General features: G+C 44.2%; 1 protein-coding gene across 2 annotated transcripts in view; it reads left to right on the top strand.

The window, feature by feature from the left end:
• TTL (tubulin tyrosine ligase) overlaps positions 1-11,211 on the top strand; it is a 34,346-nt gene extending 23,135 nt beyond the window's left edge. The window contains exons 6-7 of one of the 2 annotated variants that reach the window (XM_044261613.1): positions 4,910-5,053; positions 7,653-11,211. In XM_044261613.1, the coding sequence (XP_044117548.1) occupies positions 4,910-5,053; positions 7,653-7,767 (259 nt within the window). In that variant the 3' untranslated portion in view covers positions 7,768-11,211. Of the gene's footprint in view, positions 1-2,502; positions 2,974-4,909; positions 5,054-7,652 lie in introns of those variants that run through there. The other variant, XM_044261614.1, reaches the window with a different exon arrangement.
• Positions 11,212-12,875: the final 1,664 nt, after the last annotated feature.

Here is a 12,875-nt window from a genome sequence, read left to right as displayed (position 1 = left end):
AAAAATTGCAAAATATATAAGCTATATATAAGATATATGCAGATTGATTCTGTTCATATAAATTGAAAAACAAGCAGAAGTAAAACAAGTTATTTAGAAGAATATTCATGTATGGTAAAAACAAAAACTAAAGGTACGAAAAACACAACATTCAAGATAGTGGTTATCTCTGAAATGGAAGCAGGAGGGATCCAAGAAAGAGGCTTAAAGGAATTGTGGTGTGGGTACATGGGTGGTCATTAATGCTACCTATATTGTAAACTCACAAGACATTATTATCATTAGTATTGTATAGTTAACATTGTTTATATTTCCCCATACACTTTTACCATTTATGTTGTTTCTTTTTCTTTCATGTATTTTCTTAATTTTGTCTAGGATCAGTTTCCCTTTTTTGTTTTTTGAGAGAGAGAGCTTGTTTAGGGGCTGGCGGGGGTGTGGGAGGAGGGAGAAAGAATCCCAAGCAGACTCCCCACTGAGTGCAGAGCCTGATGCAGGGCTCAATCTCACAACCCTGAGATCTGACCTGAGCTACCCAGGTGCCCCCAAAGCAAGTGTCTGAAAAAAAAAAAAAAAAAGAAGGGGGGCACCTGGACAGCTCAGTGGGTTATGTGTCTGTCTTTGGCTCAGGTCATGATCTCAGGGTTGTGAAATCAAGCTCTCTGCTCAGTGGGGAGTCTGCTTGAGATTGTCTCTCTCCTCTCTCTCTCAAATAAATAAAATTTTAAAAATTAAAAAAAAGACATTTGCTTTGGAAACAGATTTCTAGATCAGCAGAATCCCCCCACCCTTTTTTTAAAGGCACTTTAAAGATGGCTTACCATTGTCTTCTGGCTTTTATTACATAGGTGTCATAGTGCTTCTCCAATCTGTGGCTTCAAGTCTTTGATTTGTTTTGGGATAGTCATGGCCACTATCTTTTCAGTGAGGGCTTTCGTTCCATTCTTCTCTCCTCTGAGATTCTAATTACATGGATGCCAGTCTTTTTCACTGTCTTCTGTTTCTCCCATGTGTATCATTTGATCTCTCTCTTCAGCAATTAAAACCTGCTTAAAAAGGAAAAAGCCTGGGATGCCTGGGTGGCTCAGTCATTAAGCATCTGCCTTTGGCTCAGGTCATGATCCCAGCATCCTGGGATCGATTCCTACATTGATCCCCACATCCGGCTCTCTGCTCGGCAGGAGGCCCGCTTCTCCCTTTCTCACTCCCCCTGCTTGTATTCCCTCTCTCACTGTCTCTCTCACTCTCTGTGTCAAATAAATAAATAAAATCTTAAAAAAAAAAAGAAAAAAGCCATTAAAATTTGTTGTTAGGGGCGCCTGGGTGGCTCAGTGGGTTAAGCCGCTGCCTTCGGCTCAGGTCATGATCTCAGGGCCCTGGGATCAAGTCCCACATCAGGCTCTCTGCTCAGCAGGGAGTCTGCTTCTCTCTCTCTCTCTCTCTCTCTGCCAGCCTCTCTGTTTACCTGTGATCTCTCTCTGTCAAATAAATAAATAAAATATTTTTTAAAAAATTTGTTGTTAAACTCATCTGTTGAGTTCTTGATTTTAGGTATTGTATTTTTCAGTTCTAGAATTTCCATTTGACTCTTTTTAGGTTATAATTCTTTTGTGAAATCCCCAACTTGTCTAATAATTATATCTTGAACATGTTAATGGTAATTCTTTAACATCTTTATTTGATTAGTTTGAAATCTGAATTACCTGTAGTAAAGGTTAGCAAACTCTGTTCTATGGGCCAAATCCAACCTAAAGCTTGTTTTCAAATAGGCCATGAGCTAAAAAGTTTCTACATTTTTAATAGGTTTTTTAGAAATTAAAGAATATGTAACAGAGACCATATGTAGTCTTCACAAAACCTAAAATAGTTATTGTCTGGTCCTTTATAGAAAAAGTTTGCCAACCCCTCACTTTTATAGATCTTGTTTCTTTCTTTTTTTTTTTTTTTTTTTTATAGATCTTGTTTCTGTTGTCTGTTTTTTTTTTCCCCCCTTTTGGTCCTGTTTCTTAATATGCCTGAAAATATTTTTTTAGTGTTATTCATTTATTATAGTTTACTAAATCCAATAGTTGTTTTTAAGGTGTAACATGCATATGGTAAAGTCCACAAATCGTTAAGTGTACAGTGTAGTGAACTTTTAATTAGGTACACACTCAGCTAATCATCACATGAATGAGGATATAGAACCTTTACAGCACCCCCAATACTCCCTTGGACTCCCTCAAAATATATACTTCATGCCACAGATAGCCACTCTTCTGACTTTTATCATCATCCATTCCTTTTGTTTACTCTATGTTTTATGTAAATGGAATTATACTGTATTTCCTCTTTCATGTTCAACTTTCTTTCACAATTGTAGGCATGGGTTTCATCTATATTGTTGCATATAGCAGTGATTTACCTTTTTTACTGCTGTGTAATATTTCATGGTGTGAGTATTATGTGGTTTATCCCTTCTATAGTTGATGGGCATCTTGGTCTTTATCTTTTACATTGTAGATCTCTAATCTACCTGAATTCTTATATGTCAAGTTTCACGTTTTTCTACGGGGTATCCCGTTGACCCAGGACCATTTGTGCGTAAGACTGGCCTTTTCCCACTGCGTTTTGGTGAGCTTTTGTTATAAATCAGGTGGCCATTTGTGTTAGGGATCTCCATTCTCTTCTGTTGGTCTATTATCTGTCATGTCATTAGCAATTATCACAATGACCGAGGCTTTTTCCTTCACGTATTCTTACATCAAGTCTGGCAGAATAACTAGAGTCCTGTTTCTTCAGGGATTGTAGGTGCTTAGAATTCTGACACCAGATAAATCAAGTATGCTGAATAAAGATTTCCTATTTTAGGCAAAAATTTATTGGATATTTATTACCCCCACCATTGTCCTGTATAGTTCAGAGAGTGTTGCTACTTTGATGCTATACATGTCCCTAACAACTCTCATGGTTTTTCTTCCCCCCCACCCCCCCAGCTAGCCTCCCCCTCCCTTCCCACTCCTGCTGGAAAAAGATGTTCTGTCTAAAGTCTCTGATGATGAAAAAAATTTATTTAAAGTGAATTATTAATCTTGAGCTTCTAGCATATTAAAAAAAAGTAATACTTAATTTTCATTTACTTCTGGCTCTTAGTTTTTCCTTTATGTGTTTGAGCATAGTGTTTCTTTAACTTGGGGGAGGTTCCTTTTTCTTTTTTTAATCATGAGCCTCTATAAAATGTAAAAATTTTCTTAATTATAATATTGGAAAGGGTCTTTTAATTTAAAGAAAAGATAAGGGTATTCCCTTAAAGAGTACAGATAAAGCTATAGAAAAAAAAAAAAAGTGATAGGTGGCTTACCAGTGTAGGTTAAAGATGAATGAGAGAAGAAATTTTCATTCCAGTTGATTCTTAAATGGCTAACTGTCCAAAATTACTTTTAAAGGTTTAAACATACGCATTGAAATACTTTCCTTTTTTGGGGTCGGGGGAAGTAAGCTGATGCTTGGGCTGGGGTCGGGGGGGATGCGGTGGTGGAGGGAGGTTTGGGAAGCAAAATTCCAGCTCCATGTTCAGGGAAGTCTCAGTTCTTGAAAGTCATGAGTCAAAATGTACTTGTATGGATACATCTTGGACTTAGTCACATGAAAGCCAGTTCTTTCATTTTTCCTTCTAAACATACAGTTATGTAGGAGGAAAGCTATTTCTGGTAATCTTAGAGTCATCATAACGTACTTTATTACTAAAATAGATATTTTACCCCAACATTCAGTTGAGGGAAGAAGTCAGGGAAGATCTGCATAAAACAGAAATGACATAGGTTTTCTGGATGGTTATACAAAATAGTGATTTATTAGTAGTAAGGTTTTTATTTATTTATTTATTTTTAGAGAGAGATTTTATTTATTTGTTTGATAGGAAGAGAGCACAAGGAGGGGTGGGGCAGTGAGGGGCAGAGGGAAAAGCTGACTCCCCAATGAGCAGAGAGCCTGACACGGGGCTTGATTCCAGGACCCTGGGATCACAACCTGAGTGGAGCCACCCGGGTGCCTTCAAAAATTCTTCATGTAATTATCTCATTGAACCATCCCAGTGCTAGGACTAAGTATTATTTTTACCCCTTCCTTTATGGATAAAGAAATCAAAGCTTGGCTAAGAGAGGTTAAAAACTTGCCTAAGATTCTGGCCTTAGGCCCCTGACCTTAGATCTCATGTATTAACTCAGTATGTTTTTGAAGTTCATGTTCAACTTTTTCGTGTTTTCAGTTTGTGTTTTTTTTTTCCAATTTTTTTTGAACAGTAGTTGATGTTAATAGTAATTCTATTTTGTATTTTAATATTTAACTCTTTTAATTAGTAATAATTTGGCATTAGAACTGAAGCTAATGAAAGTAATGAATGAGGCCAACTTCACTGCCAGTTCTGCTCTTCACCAAATGTTAGTCCATTTCTTCTACATGGCAACAACGCATGGGAGTGTTTTATTTATTACAAACAAACATAGCAGCAGTCTCCTGTTGGGGGAAGCCACCTTTCCAGGGACTGTGGTGACTTAACACTGTGCTGGGAAAGGAGCCCCTACCTGTAAGAACATGAATATTTGCAGAGTTTTCTAACAAGTAGCTTGATAAGTAGCTTTGTCTTGAATAATCATTGGTAATTGAAAGAGAATTGGGGCACCTGGCTGGCTCAATTGGTGGAGCATGCAACTCTTGACATCTGGGCTCTGAGTTTGAGCCCTGCATTAGGTGTAGAGCTTACTTCAAAATAATATCTTTAAAAAATAAAATAAAATAAGTTAAAGAGAGAATTAAGTCCAAGTGGATATTTTACCATCACTTTTGATACAAAATCATCTAAGGACATCTTCCGTGTTCCTTCTCCCTCAACCAACCCATTCTCAGTGAGCTCTCCCCCTTTGCCCCGCAGAAGCTGCCTCATGAGCGTGGAGCCTGCCATTAGCACCAGGCACCTCCCTTACCAGAGCTTCCAGCTCTTTGGCTTCGACTTCATGGTGGACGAGGACCTGAAGGTGTGGCTCATTGAGGTCAACGGCGCCCCGGCTTGTGCTCAGTAAGCCTGAACACCACTGTGTTTTAACAAATGGGAAGTTGGTTCCACAGTTGGAATAGCCAGTCTTGGCAAGGTGGTGAGTCTCTCTTCACCTGTGTCCAAGCAGAGGCTGTTTTAACTGCTCTGAGGGAGGATGGCCTCTGGCAGGACCCTGGCCAGCAGGGGGCTCTGCTGAGTCAGTACTTCCCAATTCTCCCGTGTGTTGAGCAGGAGTCTGTGCTTAGGTGGGTAGTAGTTGCTGTGAGAGTTTCAAACAAAGCTAGTAACTGTCAGAGGAGACCCTCTTGTGTGACCAGTTCAGGGAATGGGGTCCTGTGAGTTGGCGGGGTGGGGGGGATGCTGATAACCAAGAAATTGAGGGGGTTCTCCAGGCAGGAAGTACTTTGAGAAGGCACTGTAGACGCAGTGGAGCTAGAATGGGGATATAAGAGAAGAGGGTTGCATGTACCATGGAGCGGAGGGGAGAGCTTTCAGAAGGGGACATAGCATCCAGTGGGACCACGCCCCGTGCCCGGCTCTGTGGGGGATGCACAGATGAGCAGAACCTGCCTGCGAAAGCCTCATGGAGGCCTTAGAAGTTAGGGGCAGCTGGACATGATCCTCGAAGGCTGCTGGTTCTTCTGAAGATTCACTTTCATCAGGCCAGGACCCTTCATGGTTCCCCACGTCTGCATCTTAGAGGAATTGAGGTGATCGTCCACACGTTCAGGAGACAGTTCTGGACCTACAAGGGGCATCGTTGACACACAAGCCACTCTTTCATTAGGAGCCAGGCCTTCACCGCTTGCTCAGTGGCTGTGACATGGCATGTGTGATTCATCTCGTTCGGCAGTCCCTTCAGCTAACCCGTACTCGTTAGTACCCCAACCTCCCAGGCCCCACTATGGGGGTCCCAATCATGAGCTGAGACACAGACCCTGCCCTTGGAAAGACTGGGCATGACAAAGGACCAGACAAATACAGATTACAAACTGGGACATGCTTTATCCTTGATCAAGGATGTTAAAGTAGTGTCATTGAGCAGAGGGCTGCCGTTGAGAGGTGGTGCTTGGCACTGAGTCAGAAGGAGGAAGGAGAGGTGAGCAGGACTACTGGAAAACAGTGGCATGCCTCTCTTCCCCTTTCCTTCCAATAAAGGTTCAGTCATCCCATGTGTCCTGTGCCCTCTCCACCCTGCTTCCTGTCCCATGTCCCTTTGCCTTCCTCATTCAGTGTCAGCCTCTCTCCCCCCCTCCTATTCGGGGTATGGTTCCCATCAGCGCGTGCATATGCAGCAGATTTCCTCAGCAGTTATAAAGAGCCCTCCCTCGAGGTCATGTCCTGCTCTGGCGACTCCTCCTCCCTGCTCCTGTGTAGCCAGACTTCTGGAACGCAGTGTCTGCTCAGGCTGGCTCCTCTTTCTCTGTCCTCATCCATGCTGTGGTCCATCCTGGGCTGGATGTCATCCCCTCCACCCCACAGAAATGTTCTTTGAAGGTCCCCAGCTAAGTCCATATTGCCAAGTCCAGCGGCCCCTTTCCATGTGGACATCCTGGACCTCCCAGCAGCATCTGAGGGAGCTGCTGACACCGTGCTGAGATACTCTTCTGTTGTGGCTTCAGACACACTCTGTAGTGGGAAGCTTTGGCTGAGGAGATGTGGGCAGGATTGGCCTCTTGCTCCTCATCAGTGGACCCCAGTCAGCGCCTCAGCCCTGGGTGTTTGTCTTCTCTCTCCACTATGCTTTCCCTGAATGTGATCTTATTCAACTTCATAATTTTAAAGCCACCAGATTACATCACAGCCCAGAGTTCCAGAGCTGGTCAGCTCAGCCTCCAGCCTTGAGAGTCCTCTGCTCTCCACCCCCACTGTCCTAGTTAGTACCCCAACCTCCCAGGCCCCAGTATGGGGGTCCCAATCATGAGCTGAGACACAGGCCCTGCCCTTGGAAAGACTGGGCACGACAAAGGACCAGACAAATACAGATTACAAACTGGGACATGCTCCCACAGGTCCTCTTCCACCACTGTGGACGCTTTTGCAGAGAGCCTTCTAACGGGGATCTCCTCTTCTGCTCTTGCCCCAATAAAATCCACTCTCAGTGCGCACTGTTCCTTCTCCCCCTCACAAACACACTCTTTCTCTCCTCTCTTTTTTTCTTCCCCGCTCCTTTCTGTCTCTCTGGGTCTATCTGTCCTTTCCCTCCTCTTTTCTACCCCGTCATCCTCTGTCTGACCTCACTCGTTCCCCAGGTGTCACCTATTTGTCACCCCTGGGGAGTCTCTCCGAGGGTCTCCTCAGCCACACTGAGAAGGTGCTTTCCCTCCAAGTATACCCACCACAGGCAGGCAAGATGGCTCTTAGACTCTATGGAGATTGCCCATCTTCCCTGCCAGTGAGAGCAGGAGTTATTGTTCTCTTCACCCGAGATCTTCCCGAAGTATTTGTTAAGGGGCTGCTTGATGCTCGTGCAGCATGTGTATGTACCATGGAAACCAGTTTTAGGAACTTGGTCATGAGATGGAACACTTAGGGCAGGTCCCGGTGAAAAAATATCTATTGACTTTCCACTTGCACTTTGATGACCATCTACAGTGATATTTTTTAAAACACATTTCAGGAAGCTTTATGCAGAACTGTGCCAGGGCATCGTGGACATAGCCATTTCCAGTGTCTTCCCACCCCCGGACGTGGAGCCGCAGCACGTCCAGCCAGCGGCGTTCATCAAGCTGTGACCAAGGGAGGCGCTCAGAGCTGCCTCAGAAGAAGCATGATCTCCTGCTCCAGGGGAAGGTGGACTGTCAGGGTGGCTCACTACCAAGCCAGGACTGGAGAACGAGAGGCAACGGGCAAAGCCGCGACAGAAGGGAGAACACCAGAAGAAAAGGCAGCTTCCCCAAAGAGCGGTGGCTCAGGGGTTCCCAGGTGGCAGTCTCAGCGCTGCTGTTGAGATGTGAGAACGGAAGCCAGTTGCTCAGAGGCGGGGGGCCAAATGCTCTTCTAAGGGGAAAAGACAGGGATTTGATTGTTTTATGTTCTCATCCTTTAAAAAAATCCAGTTTTTATCCTAAGGCAGCATTGTGAGCAGCGCCTCTCCTCCCTGGGGGTTGAGACTGTTGGACCTTTCGTTGGTGTCTTTCCACCTGCTGCAGCCTTAGTGCCTTAGCTCCATGCCCAGCTGCAACCCTTCTGTCTGGGACACGGATTGGGTATTATAGTATCCGGGAGGTTGCCAGTGTGTCCCCTGCCCATCTCTCTCCACAGCACCTGCCCGTGGAAGTCTGGACAAGCATGCACCAACAGCGCTCGGGTTCGTGCTGGGCGCCACCTCACAGCGAGCGAAGGGGGCTTTCCTCATCATGTTCCTGACGGCGTTTGGTCAGTCACCTGTCAGGGCCGGTGTGGGCTAGGCACCAAAACAGCAAGTGCTGCTCTCGATCTGCTCTGTGCATGTTTTAGAAACCAAGCAGCAAGTTTGCCACAAACCCATAAGCATCAAATAAGCATGAGAGAGAAAACAAAACAAAACACAATGTCTTGCTTTACTTAATAGTTGGGTGTGGTAGGTTTTGGAAATATGATGATCCTCACTTATCTTTGTTTTAACCAGAGTTCTCCATGCACTTTTGCAAAGTTCCCTTTGGCTCGCTTTTTTTTTGTTGTTTTAACTTCTGTTAAAACCCCTCTAGAGGGTAGGAGAAGTAGAGTTACACACACAAATACACACACACACACACACACACCCTACCAAGTGACACTGCCCTAGACACAGGTAGCTCTCCCCCATTTTCTTGCCCTCAAAGCACCTTCTGTAGGAGCTAGAAGGGCACGTTTGGTTCCAGGGAAGATTCTCTGCCTGCTTGTGCCTCTGCATGCCAGGCGAGGGTCTAAATGAGTGTTTGTCTGGCCTGAATGGGGGAATCTCCTAAAATGGGAAAGACGTGGTTTCAGAGCTCTACACAGCATCTTGTAAGTCAACAAATGTGTCCTGTTAGGTGTAGTTTCCACTCACTGGATCAAATATTCTGTAGACTTTTCAGGAGACTACATCCCTAGCAGTGGGAAGAACAAGATGCTACTTGTGTTCCAACGTGAGCTGAATGAGCAGGTCCTTCTTAGAATGTACTGGGAACCACAGCAGGCCTCCTGTCCAGTACGTGCTGTGTTCTTCCTTTGTGTATATGTGTGCCCCATTATTCTTTCTGTGTGGTACCAGACAACAGTTATATAGTCAGGGAGACTTTCCTAAAAAGGGAAAAGAGCAATGCCTCCTGAAACACGATGAGATGTGGGAGCTCACGGTGAAGAAAGGATAAGGAGTATTTCGTAGATGCAGCAGTGGGTGTAGGACGTGGTAGCATTATATCAGGGTGAAGGAGAAAGGCCAACTGGTTCAGCTCTTCTGCGAATTGGAATTACAAAATACTCTGGTTACCCAGAATACAGACAATAGGGTTTGCATCCAGAGTGAAATTAAACAGTCAGCAGGAAAAGTCAGTCTTGGAAGGCCAGCACTGTTCGATGAGTGTTTGGGGACTTTGAGCAGATCATGACAAGGTGCACACCCTTCTAGAAAGTGTGAGCTACTCAGTCCTTGGGAAGTCTCTGTGGACTGGTGACGGGGGAAGCATGGACGCTTTTGTTGTGTTATCATACGTGAGTGTAGATCTGTAATGATCTTTTGGACCTAAATTAAAGGGACATTTGAGAGTTTCCTAACTCTCACAGTGACAGAGCTAAGAATTTAGATGGTGCAAGTCCATGGATCTTGACATAATTACTAAGAAACCTCAATCACTGGCATATATGTGAGGGAGGTAAAGCTTTAAAAAGAAAACTATGCTTCACTCCTCACAATGTTCAAATAAATATCTATTTCATGTATTAGTTTTTGATCGGGTGGGATCAGTTTTGATTGGGTTGGCTCAGAATTGTTCCATACCCTTCCATGATACCTTTGGCACAGATGGTAATGCCTCGCCCCTCAGGCTTCCTACATGCAGACTGCGTATGTGTCGCCAGTTGCTAGGGGAGGAGTGTTCTTTATTTGGAGATGTTAATTCCACTCTTCGCACTGTCATTTGACCGCACAGTGTGAGATGAACCCATTAACTTCTCTGTGCCTTAGTTTCTTATCTCATGGAAGAGATTGTTGCCTGACCTGGAGACTACCTCAGGGACTTCTAGTGAGGACAGGTGAGGTTAGGAAGACTCAAGAACCTGTGGTACCAAGGTTCTCAGTGCTGACTATATGCTGGAATCACTTGGGGAGCTTTTTTAGAATGTTGGTTTCTACACCCTCCCTTTCTCTCCCACCTCTGACCAATGAAATCAGAACCTGAGGCATCAGTATGCTTTGAGATGCCTTGAACTACTGCTTAAGAAGGAAGGACAAACACACTGCTACCTTAGAATAATCAAATAAGACCTAGGACTTTTTGAAAAAGTTCCTTTAGGAAGGACAGGCATTTCTTGAGGAATGACCATGTTGGTCAACGCGTCGACCTACGTATTCATGATATAAGCAACTGCTGTCTAAGCATGTTCTCGTTTTGCTTCTTGTCCCGCATTTGTAAACTCAAACATGCTTTCATTTCCTTAAACAGTTTGTGAAGCCTTGACAACAAATGTAAACAGCCAGGAATTCATACATCTGCTAAATACGTGTTAAGGGTATTGGTTACTGAGAGAAAAGCCCCTTCCCTCATTAACTCCTGTGGTAATCATAAACTCGATTTTACCCAGAACATTGAAGTGCCTCAGTGTCTGTATGATTCAGTGGAGCAGGTGCTGGCATGCTTACCTGCGCGCTCGCCCTTTCACTAGCACCTCAGGATAATTATCCCAGACTCGGGATATCTGGTAGTGTCAGAAATGTATGGGATCCACAGGATTTGCAAACAGCAGCAAAGCTACAGAGTGTGTTTTTGTTGACAGCCACGGTTGTGTCAAGCAGGTGTGGATCCAGCCCTGTTGTGGGCGTGGGGGACTCTGCTGGGGAAGACAAGGGGCCCGAGTAAGTCCCCTGCGGCATGTGGGTGCTGTGGAGAAAATTCAGTGATACACTTGTCTCTGATCCTAGATGCAGAATCTGTACCTAAGAGGAAATGACTTCTGAAATAAGGTGATTTTATGAATGTTTAAAATGCCCAGAGCATTAAAGTAATATTTCAAGCGTCTTTGTGCCCTTTGGTTCTATCATCTCATCATGGTGGTTGACTGTCCTAGGATATCACTGGTTATATGAATCCACAGTTCTGTTGCTCACGTAGGCAGACTTTTTCCAGAAAGGGTCAGAGTCGTAAATATTCTAGACTTTGCAAACCAAACAGGTTCTTTGTTGCATATTCTTCTTCTTTTTAACCAACTCTTAAAAACAAACAAACAAACTTGGTTGACAGGTGGTACAAACACAGGCCAGATGTGGCCATTGCTTGCTGACACAGCATGTTACCCAATACATAAGCCAACAGACTGTCCTTTGAAACTGTAATGTGCTCCTCCAAGGTGAAGCATTGAAATAATTTCTGCTGCCAAAATCCAGTCCATCTCTTCCCTACCTTGTGTGTTGTCTGAATCATGCTGCAGATGGTCAGGTGAGACCCATGGTTGCGAGAAAGCATTATGTGTGCTTCAGACATGGGAGGAGGTAGAGGGGCTTCATAAAATGACTCTACAATCAGCGGGAAGACCGTGACGTTCTAAGAGTTCACTAAGGCCACGTATAGGAATATCTGTAAGTGTCACCGCCTCAGGTATTTAGTGTCATTTATATAAATTGTAATTAACTTGTAACTTCCTGTGTGATGAGACTGGATGCTTTGGACTTCTTTCCCATGTATGGCCACTTTCACACCATAAACATCTTCTGGCACAAAGATTTGGGGCCTTCCACAAATGGAAACCCTGGCTTAAGCACTCCAGGCACGTCTCTGATTTGATAGGATACACACCTACCAGACTCAGTGTAGATTGCATGGGCAGGATGCAGGGACAAGCAGACAGGGACCCAAGCAGGAAACTACATAGGATCCTGAGAGTGGACAGGTTCAAAGCCTTTGGAGGACTTCTCTTCATGAGCTGGTCCTGCTTGCTGTCTGGGTCTGCTCCTTCTCCTTAAAGAACCTGAAGTTACCCATGGCCCCAGAGGTTCAGTGATAATTTAAAGATGTCTCCCCCAAAACATCCCTAAGGGCAAAGGGAAATGAGCTCCTGTCCCAGGGAATCCTTTGCATAGGTTGATTGCTGCAAACCAAGATTCCTTTTCAAAATTCACATGAGAGGACCAGTAAGAACAGCAGGGTAAAACCTCTGAAAATCCTCTCTCCTTGAAAGGGATGGGAACACTGGCAAAAACTGTCTAGAAATTAACCAAAGGCTTGCAACAATCCAGAAACATTTATTAAAGAAAAACCATTCTACCTTGATAAGAATAGCAAGTTTTGGAATGTTTTAATTCACTATACTTTTCATTCCCCTATTCTTAGCTCCATAGTAGCCTTGGAAATGAAAAGCCCCACGATCATGGTAAAACCCCGTAGTCTAGCAACAATTGGAGGATACAGAGGCATTGAAGCTCCTCCAAAAATTCCCATTGCCAGTGAATTGTCATTATTTGACCTGTCTGGCTGTTCATGTAGGTCCTCATCTCAGGGCTTTCTCGGCACTTCTCAAAGTGGGCCTGGTGTGAAAAACCTTTTCCCTACGTGAGTTTGTTAAAAATAATCAGCAGTTGTTTATCAGCTTCCTGGGATGGCTGTAAAAGTTGGAAGGAACAACAAGCTGACCAAAAAAACTCGGGAAAAGATGGGGAATGAGATAGCCATCAGAAGTTTTAAAGTTT

The sequence above is a fragment of the Neovison vison genome, chromosome 8 (assembly GCF_020171115.1).
Source record: "Neovison vison isolate M4711 chromosome 8, ASM_NN_V1, whole genome shotgun sequence".
Lineage (NCBI taxonomy): Eukaryota > Metazoa > Chordata > Mammalia > Carnivora > Mustelidae > Neogale > Neogale vison.
This window is presented reverse-complemented; position numbering and strand designations above follow the sequence as displayed.